This window comes from Rana temporaria, chromosome 8 (genome assembly GCF_905171775.1).
Source record: "Rana temporaria chromosome 8, aRanTem1.1, whole genome shotgun sequence".
In the NCBI taxonomy this organism is placed as follows: domain Eukaryota; kingdom Metazoa; phylum Chordata; class Amphibia; order Anura; family Ranidae; genus Rana; species Rana temporaria.
Window position 1 is genome coordinate 190,228,618 of NC_053496.1, and position 15,592 is coordinate 190,244,209.

At 53.4% G+C, this 15,592-nt stretch overlaps 1 protein-coding gene across 1 annotated transcript; it reads right to left on the minus strand.

The window, feature by feature from the left end:
* Positions 1 to 2,990: 2,990 nt before the first annotated feature.
* LOC120909782 (zinc finger protein 3 homolog) lies at positions 2,991 to 13,084 on the minus strand. Its single transcript, XM_040321512.1, has 2 exons — positions 12,967 to 13,084; positions 2,991 to 5,569 (listed from the first exon to the last, which is right to left on the minus strand). The coding sequence occupies exon 2, from the start codon at positions 5,408 to 5,410 to the stop codon at positions 3,137 to 3,139; it is 2,274 nt and encodes a 757-aa protein (XP_040177446.1). The 5' UTR covers positions 5,411 to 5,569; positions 12,967 to 13,084; the 3' UTR covers positions 2,991 to 3,136.
* Between the last annotated feature and the right edge of the window lie 2,508 nt (positions 13,085 to 15,592).

The window sequence follows — 15,592 nt, forward strand, 5'->3', positions numbered from 1 at the left end:
AACCATCGGTGGTCACTAATTGTCAGAGATTCCCTTCAATCTACGGGGATTTGTTGGGACACCCAACATTTGGGGTCCCTCAATGGCGCACTGGAACATTGGCGCCAGAGGTCTCATGTGATCACCAATAACACAGAAGAGACTCGTCTGTAAGAAGGAAGAACTTTTATTGAAGCTCCAGAATATCAGAATTTCGATCCCGATTTTTCCTGGTAGAGTTCAGATGATGGAATCTGCCCAGAGGCCTTGCATTGATTGTAAAGAGAATTTCCAAATCGCAGCAGGACTCTGCGACTCGCATAGGAAGGTCGTTCAGAACTCGCCCCCTCCCCCGCCTCGGGTTCTGCACCTTCTGATGGGACTTTATTAGGGCAGGAACATACAAGGTCTGCTTATCTGGTGGACCCCAAACCCCCCGTAAAAGGACAGCTAAAGCCCAACTCCTGTTGTCCCTTTTGTTATTATTTAGTTTCAGAAATAGGAAAGTAGCTGTCGCTGCATTACTCTCCTCCTCTCTGGTGCTGTACCCCCCCAGCAGGCATTGTCTCTTTCCTAGGCTGTGTTCATCTCCCTTCCTGTAGATAACTATGGGGGGGGGGGGGAATTCCTCATTGCTCCTCACCATCACTCATCACAAGGACTGAACCTTGCCGGAGAAGAGAAGACCACCCAACCCCATAACGGGGCCACCTATAGAATTCTTTCCCGCCGCTGACATTACTACTACGTCATGATGGGGTTCGTGGATACATCAACTTTTTTTTAGCACCACATCCCTGGATTGAATAAATGAACGGGGGAGATATTTGGGGATATTTTTTTTAGGTGCGGAAATGATATCAAATATATTATTTTAAAATCATCTATTTTTTATTTTTATTTTGAAAAGGCAAAATAAAAAATGTATTGAGGATAAAACGGTTGGCAATATATTGGTAGGACAGCACTGTAAGGTGGATTTCGCAAACACGTTTCGCCCATATTTCGGGCTTCTTCAGGGGAGGCTGGTACTTGAAAACTGGACAGCCTCCCCTGAAGAAGCCCGACACATGGGCGAAACATGTTGGGAAATCCACCTTACAGTGCTGACCTACCAATACTGTGATATATTGTACTTGCCAACCGTTTTATTCTCAATACATTTTTTATTTTATTATCCCCAAAAATCTCCCTCGTTGTACTACGTCGGGATCTGTAGTGTTATCAGATTTACAGCGACAATAGCAGCCATTTTTTTTAGGAGTGTTGTAGAGCAGTCCAGCTGTCATACGGCACCCAAATACCTGTTCATGTACCACCTCCCCTCCCCCCCCCATTCCTAACACCCGCCCTCCTCCATTCACTGGTCATCCCATCAGGATGGTGGGCAATGGAGAGACATCTCTGAACCCTGAAGTGCTCGGCTCTGACCCATCCCCTCCCAGCTAAGAGCTGGGCGAAGCTGCCGATGGGAGGACATTGTGTCCCCTGAGAGTTGGCAGGGGAAGAACTATGGGTCCAAAACACCACCCCCCCCCCCCCCCGACGACCCCTCCATTAAGTGCCATCAAATAGGGCACAGGGGTCAAACACAATGCCCGCGGGCTGAATCCGGCCCTCCAGGCCATTTCATGTGGCCCTCGCACCTATCCTGCAGCTGCAGGAGAGCTCCAGCCCTCCTCTGGTCCTCCTCCAGACCCTTAGGCCCAGATTCTGAAAGGGCTTACGACGGCGCAACGCCATGTGCGCCGTCGTAAGTCCTAATCTGGGCCGTCGTATCTATGCGCCTGATTCTTAGAATCAGTTACGCATAGATATCCATTAGATCCGACAGGTGTAAGGCTCTTACGCTGTCGGATCTTAAATACAATTTTTTTCCGCCGCTAGGTGTCGCCTCCGTCGTTTTCCCTGTCGAGTATGCAAATTAGCAAAATACGCGAATTCCCAAACGTACGCGCGGTCGACGCAGTGAAGATACAACGTTTACGTTAGATTTGCGACGCGTAAAGTTGCCCCTGCTATATGAGGGGCAACCAATGTTAAGTATGGCCGTCGTTCCCGCGTCGAAATTTAAAAATTTACTTTGTTTGCGCAAGTCGTCCGTGAATAGGGCTGGACGCCATTTACGTTCACGTCGAAACCAATGATGTCCTTGCGACGTCATTTAGCGCAATGGACGTCGGGAAATTTTAGGGATGGCGCATGCGCAGTACGTTCGGCGCGGGAACGCGCCTAATTTAAATGATCCACGCCGCCTACCCGGATCATTTGAATTAGGCGGGCTTGCGCCGGGGGATTTACGCTACGCCGCCGAAACTTTACAGGCAAGTGCTTTGTGAATCAAGCACTTGTCCGTAAAACTTGCGGCGGCGTAACGTAAATGAGATACGTTACGCCGCCGCAGAGATGCGGCGATCTACGAGAATCTGCCCCTTACTTTCTGCTTTCAAGCAATGCATCCAGCTTCTCCCCAGCAGCAGAAGGAAAGGGGGTGCACTGTGATGTAGGGGAGAGTGGGGGACTCAACTTCTGATGGTGGGGGGGCTCTAACATCTAATCTTACAGATACAAATGGCCCTTTTGAGGGCAATCATAATGCTTATGCGGCCCACAATGAAATTGAGTTTGACACCCCTGACATTGGGGGTTCATCGCCCCCCCCCCCATGTGATCGCAATAAAGTTAAGTGATAAAAAAAGATAAATTGGTACAAAATGAAAAAATATTAAATAAATTAAAAAGGGAAGGGGTGTAAGATGAGTATATTTTTAGTTTTTATCACGTCTGATTTCAAGAGAAGCAGCTCCTGCACACAGCCTGTGATTGACAGCCTCAGCTCTGTTGCTGTGTGAAGGGGGGGGTCCCTTCCCTCCCAATCGTCTGTCACTGAGCTCTGCAGAGTGTGATTTTTAGCTCACCGCCCCCTTTTTTTTCTGATTTATAAACGATGGCTGTAGAAAAGAGAAGACTGCAGATAACAATTATCCTACATAAGTTGTACCTGTTTATCATCTCTGTGTGAAAGCAAGTCACCTTCACTGGGTACATGGAGGGTTACAACCATTTTAATATACAAAGGGTCGACAAGATAAGCGGACCTTTTGCTAACGTCCAGATAAAGCGACCTTCCTCTACGAGGCCTCCCATCCCCCTATTTTTAGCTTTGCCCCTCCTCCGTTTTATTCTCTTCGTGACTTTTTAAATGTTCGTTTAAGCGGCTCTTGAAAGGGAACTCCTTGCCGCAGTGCGGGCAGGGGTGCTGCCTTCGCATGATGTGGACTCTCCGGTGGACCTTGAGGTTGGACCTGGTGGTGAAGCCTCTCTCACATTCGGCACACCAGAAGGGCTTTTCCACCTCGTGGACCCTCTGGTGCCTCACCAGGTTGTTCTTCTGTTTGAAGCAATTGCCGCACTCGGTACACTGATAGGCCTTGTCCGCCGCGTGCAGTTTCTGGTGGTTTAGGAGGCGGGGTCCCGAGCTGAACCGCTTCCCGCACTCCGAGCATTCAAACAGTTTCTCGGTGACGCCCATGTGGACTCTCTTGTGTTTGGTCAGTTCGGTTTGTCGGAAGAAACACTTACCGCAGTCAGAACAGACGGGATTCCCACCGACATGAGTCCGTTCGTGCCTGAGGAGCAGCGCCTTGTGAGCGAAGCGCTTGGCGCAGAGGACGCACGGGTACGGCTTTTCCACGGTATGGAAGCGTTGGTGCCTGGTGAACTTGAGCTGGTCAACAAAGCACTGGCCGCAGTGGGTGCAGGTGAACGTCACCGCTTCTTGGTGGATCCGCTGGTGGCTGAGCAGGTTCTCTTGCCGGGCGTAAGATTTGCCGCAGGCCGAGCAGCAGAACTGTTTGGAGCCCGTGTGGACCTTCATGTGCTCGGCGACGTTGGACTTGCTGGAGAAGCGTTTCCCGCAGTGGGGGCAGGAGAACGGCTTCTCTCCGGTGTGGATTCTCTCGTGGATGATGAGGTGCGAGTTGCTGGGGAAGGTGATGTTGCACTCGGAACAGTAAAGGACCCTGTTGGCTTTGTGTATCCGAACGTGAGCTGTGAGGTCCGTCTTGTTGCAGAAGTCAGCTCCGCAATCCAGGCAGGACATCTTCTTCCCTTTGTGGGTTTCCCGGTGCCGCACCAGGTTGCCGTGATTGGTGAAGTTTCTTTTGCACACGGGGCAGGAATAGGTGGTCTTCGATGACTGAGATGTGGCGGCCACTTTGTCCTGCATGGGTTTGGTCTTCAGCTTGATCTCAATGCCTTCAATGTACTCTCCAGTGATGGTGAAGGAGTGAATGTCGGAGTCTGTGATGGTCCCTTCAAGTATGTGAAGCCCTTCAGGAGAAAAGTCTTCTTCCTCCTCCTCTTCCTCTTTAATCTGAATAGAAAGTGTCTGTGTGGGATCAGCGGGTGGAGAGAAGTTCACATTGGTGGAATCTTCTTCTTCAGGTGATCGGGGTTCCTCCTTTATCTCTATAGGTGGACACTGTACATGAGTTGGGGGTTCTAAGATATTACTCCTCCTTCCACCGATGAGAGGCTCCTGCTTTATCCGAATCATGGAGGAGGAAGAGTCAAGGTCACCTGAGAAGGGTTCCATCTTAACCTTAGATGTTCGAGCATGGGGAAAGTCTTCTCCTTCATACAAGCAGGGCTCCTCCTTAATATGGGACGGCATATGCCTTCTATGATCTGCAAGGGAAGATTGCTTGGAGTTCAGGACATTGTTGTGTCCTGACTGAGAATTCTTTCTAAAAGGACCGGATGGGACTTGGTGAGTAGCAGATGTGGAACATCTAGTTGGTGGAATGTTGTCTTTTTGAAATAAGGGGGTTACCTCATCAGGTGTACACGGTCTAAGACATCTGGGTGTGGGAAAGTCCGCACATTCTTGATGTGGGAGAGGTTCTTCTTTAATGGTGGCAATGTGGTCAGGGTGCAAAGAGGTCTCCTCCTTCATTATCACGGAGAATCGTGGTGTGCATGTAGAGCTGTCCGTGTACTGGCGGCTGTGACCTCTCACCAATTCCCGCTTCTTGTCTCTTGTCTCAATCCAGGTGGTCTCTTCCATAGTCTGGATCTTTGCCATGTCCGTTGTCTCAGTATGAGTCTCTTCTATGTCCGTTATTTCAGTCTGGGCCTTTTCCAAATCCATTGTCTTAATCTGGGTCTTCTCCATGTCTGTTGCCTCAATCTGGGACTTTTCCATGTCCCTTGTCTCAGTCTGGGTCTCTTCCATGTCTGTTGCCTCAATCTGGGACTTTCCCATGTCCCTTGTCTCAGTCCGGGTCTCTTCCATGTCTGTTGCCTCAATCTGGGACTTTCCCATGTCCTTTGTCTCAGTTTGGGTCTCTTCCATGTCCCTTGTCTCAGTCCGGGTCTCTTTAATGCCCATTATCTCCACATCCCTTGTCTTAGTCCGGGACTCTTCCATCACTGTCTTATCTTGAGGCTCTCCTAACCCGGATCTCACACTGCTGCTATACTCTGGACCATGCTACCGTGGTGAATATTCACAAAGGTCTCCTCCTCTGTGACACATGAATGAACTCCGATGTGATGGCTCCCAGATCATTGGTGGCTTCTCACTGACCTGCCAGAAAGAAGGAAAGAGTGAGAGCCAACACCAACAACTGACACAAAGGGGCACAAAAACACAACAGGATAAAGTTATGTTAAAGTGGAGGTTCACCCGGAAATGGCAATTTTTAACATTAGATTAAGGCTCATTTTGTCAATGAGAATTGGGAAGTTTTTTTAAAATCGAAGCAGTACTTACCGTTTTAGAGATGCATCTTCTCCGCCGCTTCCGGGTATGGGCTGCGGGACTGGGCGTTCCTTCTTGATCGTCAGGCTTCCGACGGTCGCATCTATCGCGTCACGATTTTCTGAAAGTAGCCAAACGTGGGTGCGCAGGCGCCGTATAGAGCCGCACCGACGTTCGGCTTCTTTCGGCTACTCGTGACGCGATAGATAGAAGATAGAAGCCTGTCAATCAAGAAGGAACACCCAGTCCCGAAGACCATACCCGGAAGTGGCGGAGAAGATCGCTCTCTAAAACGGTAAGTACGGCTTTGATTTTAAAAAAACTACCCGATTCCCCTTGACAAAATGAGCATGAATCTAATCTTACATTTTTTTTTAGGGTGAACTCCCGCTTTAAAGGGCAACTTCACTTTTAGTAGATAACCCCCTTCATGTATCTGACATCGTTTCCTCCATCCCACTCTAAACTCCTGCCCTGTGATGCACAAACAGTGGGCTCCTTTGCCTACTGTACACGGCAGCTCCATTGATTCCTATTATAGACCGTACCCCACAGGATGACTGGGGGTCAATGGGAAATGTGCTGGCAGTGCGGTGCTGGGATGTATTGGATACAGAGGCTGTGCGGTGCTGGGATGTACTGGATGTGTGGTGCTGGGAAGTATGGTATACAAAGGCTATGCAGTGCTGGGATGTATTGGATACAGAGGCTATGCGGTGCTGGGATGTATTGGATACAGAGGCTGTGCGGTGCTGGGATGTACTGGATGTGCGGTGCTGGGAAGTATGGTATACAAAGGCTGCGCGGTGCTGGGAAGTATGGTATACAAAGGCTGTGCGGTGCTGGCATGTATTGGATACAAAAGCTTTTTCCAGCGCAGTCCATATTGCATCCGGTCCTGTAGAGTGATTGGCCTTATCCAGAAATGGTCTTCTCCTCCTAGTCTATGGAGAAGGAGTAGGGAATAATTGGTCTGCTCTTGTTAAGGACATCTCCATGTCTGAAGAACCAATGGATAAGAGGCTAGAAGCCCTTCCTAAGGACTTATTCTCCAACCATGTCCATCTGATAAAACGTAACTGTTTGGTTAGGATTATGGTAACCCTCCATGGTTATGTCCTCTGACCCTGAACCCATCCTTACAGATCCTCCTGGAGCTCATCCCCGCGGCTCTACTTTATTTTCTTGATATTGTACATCAAATCTTCAGAATGGGCCCCCTTTTCGGGACTAATTCTAAAGGCCCTTTGGCTGAACTGGTCAGACCTCTTCTTGTATTTGGTCTTTGATGAGGATTGATTTTACCGAGGTGTCATCATGGAGAAGAGTACAAGGCAAACTCCCCTAATCTTTAATTTCTCTTAGGTTGGAGGCAAAACCTGGAACCCAGTTTTGCCCTTAGACCTGGACTTCGAACTTCAGCAAGCAAGTCACCCCCATGACGAGGGGGCACCCCCACCTGTCACTCTGCGATATTTTAGTTGGTCTTTGCAGCCATCTGACACTCGGATCCAGAATATTGTAAAAACTGGAATTTTGGTTCCTGAATCCCGATTCATGTCGTCAAAACCTGAAAAGATTGGTGACCCTACAAGATGTCCTCTCTCAAGGGCCCATCACCATTGGAAAGGTTTCAAAGTTTCAATTCAAACCTTTTCATCATGCCCAAAGCATAAAGGGGGAAACCACATATAGGTCTAAAGGGTCTCAACATCTTCCTGGTACAAAAAATTCCATATGGAATCTGCCGGTCATTGATCTTCCTTTGTGGACCTCCAGGATCTCTGTTTCCATGTCCCTATCATCCCGTTGCATTTTGCTGCCCCTTCCCTCTTTGCCCGTCCTTTGCACCTCGAGCTTTCAGTAAGCCCGTTCTCGCTATGCGTCACTTTCAGGGCTTCCCCATGATGGAATACCTTCTTCTGAGGGAACAGTCCATGAGATTTGGGTGGATCCTAGATCTCCAGAAATTTAGTGTTGGAACCATCCCACATCGGACTATGTGGGCCTGATCTGAGACACAGTCCTGTCCAAAGTTTTCCTTCGCCTTGCAGGCCAGGAGCCAACCGACCCTCCATTTTTACATGAGGGTCATGGATTTTATGGTGTCTTCCTAGTTCCATACGCCCAATTTCCCTCCATTGCAACTCATTATTCTGGCAGAACACGGGACAAGAGGGTGTAGTCCCTGGATTGTCCTATGACTAGCAGGACCAGGTTTGTGGTGGGTCACCAGTGTGGCACTGGATTTGGGAAAATCCAATGGTTTGGAAGGTACTCACGACAGATGCCAGGTGTCCTCTCCATACAAGGGACTCCTTGGGCCCCTTCCCATGGTGGTTTCTTCCAGGACCCCTTCTCATGGTGGTTTCTTCCAGGACCCCTTCCCATGGTGGTTTCTTCCAGAGCCTCTTCCCATGGTGGTTTCTTCCAGGGCCTCTTCCCATGGTGTTTCTTCCAGGGCCCCTTCCCATGGTGGTTTCTTCCAGAGCCCCTTCCCATGGTGGTTTCTTCCAGGGCCCCTTCCCATGGTGGTTTCTTCCAGGACCTCTTCCCATGGTGGTTTCTTTCAGAGCCCCTTCCCATGGTGGTTTCTTCCAGAGCCCCTTCCCATGGTGGTTTCTTCCAGAGCCCCTTCCCATGGTGGTTTCTTCCAGGGCATCTTCCCATGGTGGTTTCTTCCAGGGCCCCTTCCCATGGTGGTTTCTTCCAGGGCCCCTTCCCATGGTGGTTTCTTCCAGGACCCCTTCCCATGGTGGTTTCTTCCAGGGCCCCTTCCCATGGTGGTTTCTTCCAGGACCCCTTCCCATGGTGGTTTCTTCCAGGACCCCCTTCCCATGGTGGTTTCTTCCAGCGCCCCTTCCCATGGTGGTTTCTTCCAGGACCACTTCCCATGGTGGTTTCTTCCAGGACCTCTTCCCATGGTGGTTTCTTCCAGGGCCTCTTCCCATGGTGGTTTCTTCCAGGGCCTCTTCCCATGGTGGTTTCTTCCAGGGCCCCTTCCCATGGTGGTTTCTTCCAGGGCCCCTTCCCATGGTGGTTTCTTCCAGGGCCTCTTCCCATGGTGGATTCTTCCAGGGCCTCTTCCCATGGTGGTTTCTTCCAGGACCCATTCCCATGGTGGTTTCTTCCAGGGCCTCTTCCCATGGTGGTTTCTTCCAGGACCCCTTCCCATGGTGGTTTCTTCCAGGGCCCCTTCCCATGGTGGTTTCTTCCAGGGTCCCTTCCCATGGTGGTTTCTTCCAGGGCCCCTTCCCATGGTGGTTTCTTCCAGGGTCCCTTCCCATGGTGGTTTCTTCCAGGGTCCCTTCCCATGGTGGTTTCTTCCAGGGCCCCTTCCCATGGTGGTTTCTTCCAGAGCCCCTTCCCATGGTGGTTTCTTCCAGGGCCTCTTCCCATGGTGGTTTCTTCCAGAGCCCCTTCCCATGGTGGATTCTTCCAGGGCCTCTTCCCATGGTGGTTTCTTCCAGAGCCCCTTCCCATGGTGGTTTCTTCCAGGGCCCCTTCCCATGGTGGTTTCTTCCAGGGCCTCTTCCCATGGTGGTTTCTTCCAGAGCCTCTTCCCATGGTGGTTTCTTCCAGAGCCTCTTCCCATGGTTGTTTCTTCCAGGGCCTCTTCCCATGGTGGTTTCTTCCAGGGCCCCTTCCCATGGTGGTTTCTTCCAGGACCCCTTCCCATGGTGGTTTCTTCCAGAGCCTCTTCCCATGGTGGTTTCTTCCAGGACCCCTTCCCATGGTGGTTTCTTCCAGGGCCCCTTCCCATGGTGGTTTCTTCCAGGACCCCTTCCCATGGTGGTTTCTTCCAGGGCCCCTTCCCATGGTGGTTTCTTCCAGAGCCTCTTCCCATGGTGGTTTCTTCCAGGACCCCTTCCCATGGTGGTTTCTTCCAGAGCCCCTTCCCATGGTGGTTTCTTCCAGAGCCCCTTCCCATGGTGGTTTCTTCCAGGGCCCCTTCCCATGGTGGTTTCTTCCAGGGCCTCTTCCCATAGTGGTTTCTTCCAGGACCCCTTCCCATGGTGGTTTCTTCCAGGGCCCCTTCCCATGGTGGTTTCTTCCAGGACCCCTTCCCATGGTGGTTTCTTCCAGAGCCTCTTCCCATGGTGGTTTCTTCCAGGACCCCTTCCCATGGTGGTTTCTTCCAGGGCCCCTTCCCATGGTGGTTTCTTCCAGGACCCCTTCCCATGGTGGTTTCTTCCAGGGCCCCTTCCCATGGTGGTTTCTTCCAGAGCCTCTTCCCATGGTGGTTTCTTCCAGGACCCCTTCCCATGGTGGTTTCTTCCAGAGCCCCTTCCCATGGTGGTTTCTTCCAGGGCCCCTTCCCATGGTGGTTTCTTCCAGGGCCTCTTCCCATGGTGGTTTCTTCCAGGGCCTCTTCCCATGGTGGTTTCCTCCAGGGCCTCTTCCCATGGTGGTTTCTTCCAGGGCCCCTTCCCATGGTGGTTTCTTCCAGGACCCATTCCCATGGTGGTTTCTTCCAGGGCCCCTTCCCATGGTGGTTTCTTCCAGGGCCTCTTCCCATGGTGGTTTCTTCCAGGGCCCCTTCCCATGGTGGTTTCTTCCAGGGCCCCTTCCCATGGTGGTTTCTTCCAGGGCCTCTTCCCATGGTGGTTTCTTCCAGGGCCCCTTCCCATGGTGGTTTCTTCCAGGGCCTCTTCCCATGGTGGTTTCTTCCAGAGCCTCTTCCCATGGTGGTTTCTTCCAGGGCCCCTTCCCATGGTGGTTTCTTCCAGGACCCCTTCCCATGGTGGTTTCTTCCAGGGCCTCTTCCCATGGTGGTTTCTTCCAGGGCCCCTTCCCATGGTGGTTTCTTCCAGGGCCCCTTCCCATGGTGGTTTCTTCCAGGGCCTCTTCCCATGGTGGATTCTTCCAGAGCCCCTTCCCATGGTGGTTTCTTCCAGGGCCCCTTCCCATGGTGGTTTCTTCCAGGGCCTCTTCCCATGGTGGTTTCTTCCAGGGCCTCTACCCATGGTGGTTTCTTCCAGAGCCTCTTCCCATGGTGGTTTCTTCCAGGACCCCTTCCCATGGTGGTTTCTTCCAGAGCCTCTTCCCATGGTGGTTTCTTCCAGGACCCCTTCCCATGGTGGTTTCTTCCAGAGCCCCTTCCCATGGTGGTTTCTTCCAGAGCCCCTTCCCATGGTGGTTTCTTCCAGGGCCCCTTCCCATGGTGGTTTCTTCCAGGGCCTCTTCCCATAGTGGTTTCTTCCAGGACCCCTTCCCATGGTGGTTTCTTCCAGGGCCCCTTCCCATGGTGGTTTCTTCCAGGACCCCTTCCCATGGTGGTTTCTTCCAGAGCCTCTTCCCATGGTGGTTTCTTCCAGGACCCCTTCCCATGGTGGTTTCTTCCAGGGCCCCTTCCCATGGTGGTTTCTTCCAGGACCCCTTCCCATGGTGGTTTCTTCCAGGGCCCCTTCCCATGGTGGTTTCTTCCAGAGCCTCTTCCCATGGTGGTTTCTTCCAGGACCCCTTCCCATGGTGGTTTCTTCCAGGGCCCCTTCCCATGGTGGTTTCTTCCAGGACCTCTTCCCATGGTGGTTTCTTCCAGGGCCTCTACCCATGGTGGTTTCTTCCAGGACCCCTTCCCATGGTGGTTTCTTCCAGGGCCTCTTCCCATGGTGGTTTCTTCCAGGACCCCTTCCCATGGTGGTTTCTTCCAGGGCCCCTTCCCATGGTGGTTTCTTCCAGGGCCTCCCCCAGGTGAGGTATGAGGCACAGTTATCCCCTCCCCCCAGGTGAGGTACAGTTATCCCCTCCTCCCAGGTGAGGTATGAGGTACAGTTATCCCCTCCCCCCAGGTGAGGTATGAGGCACAGTTATCCCCTCCCCCCAGGTGAGGTATGAGGCACAGTTATCCCCTCCCCCGAGGTGAGGTATGAGGCACAGTTATCCCCTGCCCCGAGGTGAGGTATGAGGCACAGTTATCCCCTCCCCCCAGGTGAGGTATGAGGCACAGTTATCCCCTCCCCCCAGGTGAGGTACAGTTATCCCCTCCCCCCAGTTGAGGTATGAGGTACAGTTATCTCCTCCCCCCCAGGTGAGGTATGAGGCACAGTTATCTCCTCCCCCCAGGTGAGGTATGAGGTACAGTTATCCCCTCTCCCCAGGTGAGGTATGAGGCACAGTTATCCCCTCCCCCCAGGTGAGGTATGAGGCACAGTTATCCCCTCCCCCCAGGTGAGGTACAGTTATCCCCTCCCCCCAGGTGAGGTATGAGGCACAGTTATCCCCTCCCCCCAGGTGAGGTATGAGGCACAGTTATCCCCTCCCCCCAGGTGAGGTATGAGGTACAGTTATCCCCTCTCCCCAGGTGAGGTATGAGGCACAGTTATCCCCTCCCCCAGGTGAGGTATGAGGCACAGTTATCCCCTCCCCCAGGTGAGGTATGAGGCACAGTTATCCCCTCCCCCCAGGTGAGGTATGAGGCACAGTTATCCCCTCCCCCCAGGTGAGGTATGAGGTACAGTTATCCCCTCTCCCCAGGTGAGGTATGAGGCACAGTTATCTCCTCCCCCCCAGGTGAGGTATGAGGCACAGTTATCTCCTCCCCCCAGGTGAGGTATGAGGTACAGTTATCCCCTCTCCCCAGGTGAGGTATGAGGCACAGTTATCTCCTCCCCCCCAGGTGAGGTATGAGGCACAGTTATCTCCTCCCCCCAGGTGAGGTATGAGGTACAGTTATCCCCTCTCCCCAGGTGAGGTATGAGGCACAGTTATCCCCTCCCCCAGGTGAGGTATGAGGCACAGTTATCCCCTCCCCCCAGGTGAGGTATGAGGCACAGTTATCCCCTCCCCCCAGGTGAGGTACAGTTATCCCCTCCCCCCAGGTGAGGTATGAGGTACAGTTATCTCCTCCCCCCCAGGTGAGGTATGAGGCACAGTTATCTCCTCCCCCCAGGTGAGGTATGTGGCACTGTTATCCCCTCCTCCCAGGTGAGGTATGAGGCACAGTTATCTCCTCCCCCCAGGTGAGGTATGAGGTACAGTTATCCCCTCCCCCCAGGTGAGGTATGAGGTACAGTTATCCCCTCCCCCCAGGTGAGGTACAGTTATCCCCTCCCCCCAGGTGAGGTATGAGGTACAGTTATCTCCTCCCCCCCAGGTGAGGTATGAGGCACAGTTATCTCCTCCCCCCAGGTGAGGTATGTGGCACTGTTATCCCCTCCTCCCAGGTGAGGTATGAGGCACAGTTATCCCCTCCCCCCAGGTGAGGTATGAGGCACAGTTACCTCCTCAGTTGCTGTCTGTCCCTTTTCATGCTGTAGGCCTGCACCGGAAGTCCACTCTCCTCTTCCTCCTGGTTTTGCTTTCCAGGCTACTTCCGGATTCTGCGTTTCACATCTTCAGACACTTCCGCTCTGTGCGTTCCACCCAAGGACGTAGCCCCGCCCTCCCTCTGAATGAGGCGCCTGCGCAGTACGGAGGGATTGTGAAGCCGGCGGAGGGGGCGTGTCCCGGCATTCCCCGCGCGATATAGAGAGCTGAGGGAGGAGGAAAATGTCAGCCTGACCCCCATTGTCATCACAGGAGCCGTGTCCCTGTCTGTCTATGTGTGGGGGGGGGAGGGGCGGATAATGGATAGGAAGTATATTATTATATATAAAGTCAGCAGAATGTGTATTATATATCTGGGGGCCCCGCCGGGGGGACATGAAACCTGATTGGTCGCTCACCTTTATAATCTGAGGATCACCTGAACTGTGGACACACCCAGTGTGATTGGCTCCGCCCCCATGAGCACCTGTCACCTGAGTGGTGATTATAGGTCAGGTGGTGTGTTGTGTCACAGCTCCGCCTCCAGTGTAGACCTCTGTCACCTCATTGGCTGCCCAGGTACATAACGACTGACCCGTCACCAGAGGAAGGGTGTACCAAGATGGCGTCTGGACTCTTATAGGACCCCTTCCAGTGTCCATGGTGGGCCCTTCACTCATCACCAACACATAGGGACCTTCTACTGGTAGGGATCCGATGGCTTCCAAGTTGTGGCCCCGGCATAGTGGGGGGGGGGTCTGATTTTTGGCCCCCGGCTGGTGTTGTGTTTCTTGTGGTGTGCAAGATATGGGGCCCTGAGCCGGTGTGGAGGGTCTGGTGGTTGGAAAGACCGAGACCTAAACTAGGGGGACATTTCTGGTGGGCACCACTTTGTGGCCCTGATCTGGTGTAGAGGGTCTGCGGATCCTCCATTGGGGGCCCTGGGGTCCTTAGTGCTCTCTCTACAGTCCGGGACCCACAAAGACCAGAGGGTCTGCGGATCCTCTATTGGGGGTCCTTAGTGCTCTCTCTGGTCTTTGTGGGTCCCGGACTGTAGAGGGTCTGCGGATCCTCCATTGGGGGGCCCTGGGGTCCTTAGTGCTCTCTCTACAGTCCGGGACCCACAAAGACCAGAGGGTCTGCGGATCCTCTATTGGGGGTCCTTAGTGCTCTCTCTGGTCTTTGTGGGTCCCGGACTGTAGAGGGTCTGCGGATCCTCCATTGGGGGCCCTGGGGTCCTTAGTGCTCTCTCTGGTCTTTGAGGGTCTGCGGATCCTCCATTGGGGGCCCTGGGGTCCTTAGTGCTCTCTCTGGTCTTTGTGGGTCTCAGACTGTAGAGGGTCTGCAGATCCTCCATTGGGGGCCCTGGGGTCCTTAGTGCTCTCTCTGGTCTTTGTGGGTCTCAGACTGTAGAGGGTCTGCAGATCCTCCATTGGGGGCCCTGGGGTCCTTAGTGCTCTCTCTGGTCTTTGTGGGTCTCAGACTGTAGAGGGTCTGCAGATCCTCCATTGGGGGGCCCTGGGGTCCTTAGTGCTCTCTCTGGTCTTTGTGGGTCCCAGACTGTAGAGGGCTCTGCGGATCCTCCATTGGGGGGCCCTGGGGTCCTTAGTGCTCTCTCTGGTCTTTGTGCGTCCCAGATTGTAGAGGGTCTGCAGATCCTCCATTGGGGGGCCCTCGGGTCCTTAGTGCTCTCTCCGGTCTTCGTGCGTCCCAGACTGTAGAGGGTCTGCGGATCCTCCATTGGGGGGCCCTGGGGTCCTTAGTGCTCTCTCTGGTCTTTGTGGGTCTCAGACTGTAGAGGGTCTGCAGATCCTCCATTAGGGGGCCCTGGGGTCCTTAGTGCTCTCTCTGGTCTTTGTGGGTCCCAGACTGTAGAGGGTCTGCGGATCCTCTATTGGGGGCCCTGGGGTCCTTAGTGCTCTCTCTCTGATCTTTGTGGGTCCCGGACTGTAGAGGGTCTGCGGATCCTCCATTGGGGGGCCCTGGGGTCCTTAGTGCTCTCTCTGGTCTTTGTGGGTCCCGGACTGTAGAGGGTCTGCAAATCCTCCATTAGGGGGCCCTTAGTGCTCTCTCTGGTCTTTGTGGGTCTCAGACTGTAGAGGGTCTGCGGATCCTCTATTGGGGGGCCCTGGGGTCCTTAGTTCTCTCTCTGGTCTTTGTGGGTTCCGGACTGTAGAGGGTCTGCGGATCCTCCATTGGGGGGCCCTGGGGTCCTTAGTGCTCTCTCCGGTCTTCGTGCGTCCCAGACTGTAGAGGGTCTGCGGATCCTCCATTGGGGGGCCCTGGGGTCCTTAGTGCTCTCTCCGGTCTTCGTGCGTCCCAGACTGTAGAGGGTCTGCGGATCCTCCATTGGGGGGCCCTGGGGTCCTTAGTGCTCTCTCCGGTCTTCGTGCGTCCCAGACTGTAGAGGGTCTGCGGATCCTCCATTGGGGGGCCCTGGGGTCCTTAGTTCTCTCTCTGGTCTTTGTGGGTTCCGGACTGTAGAGGGTCTGCGGATCCTCCATTGGGGGGCCCTGGGGTCCTTAGTGCTCTCTCTGGTCTTTGTGGGTCTCAGACTGTAGAGGGTCTGCGGATCCTCCATTGGGGGGCCCTGGGGTCCTT

Coding starts and splice junctions, on each gene's coding strand:
- LOC120909782 (XM_040321512.1), bottom strand. CDS start 5,410: ATGGAAGAGTCCCGGACTAAGACAAGGGATGTGGAGATAATGGGCATT.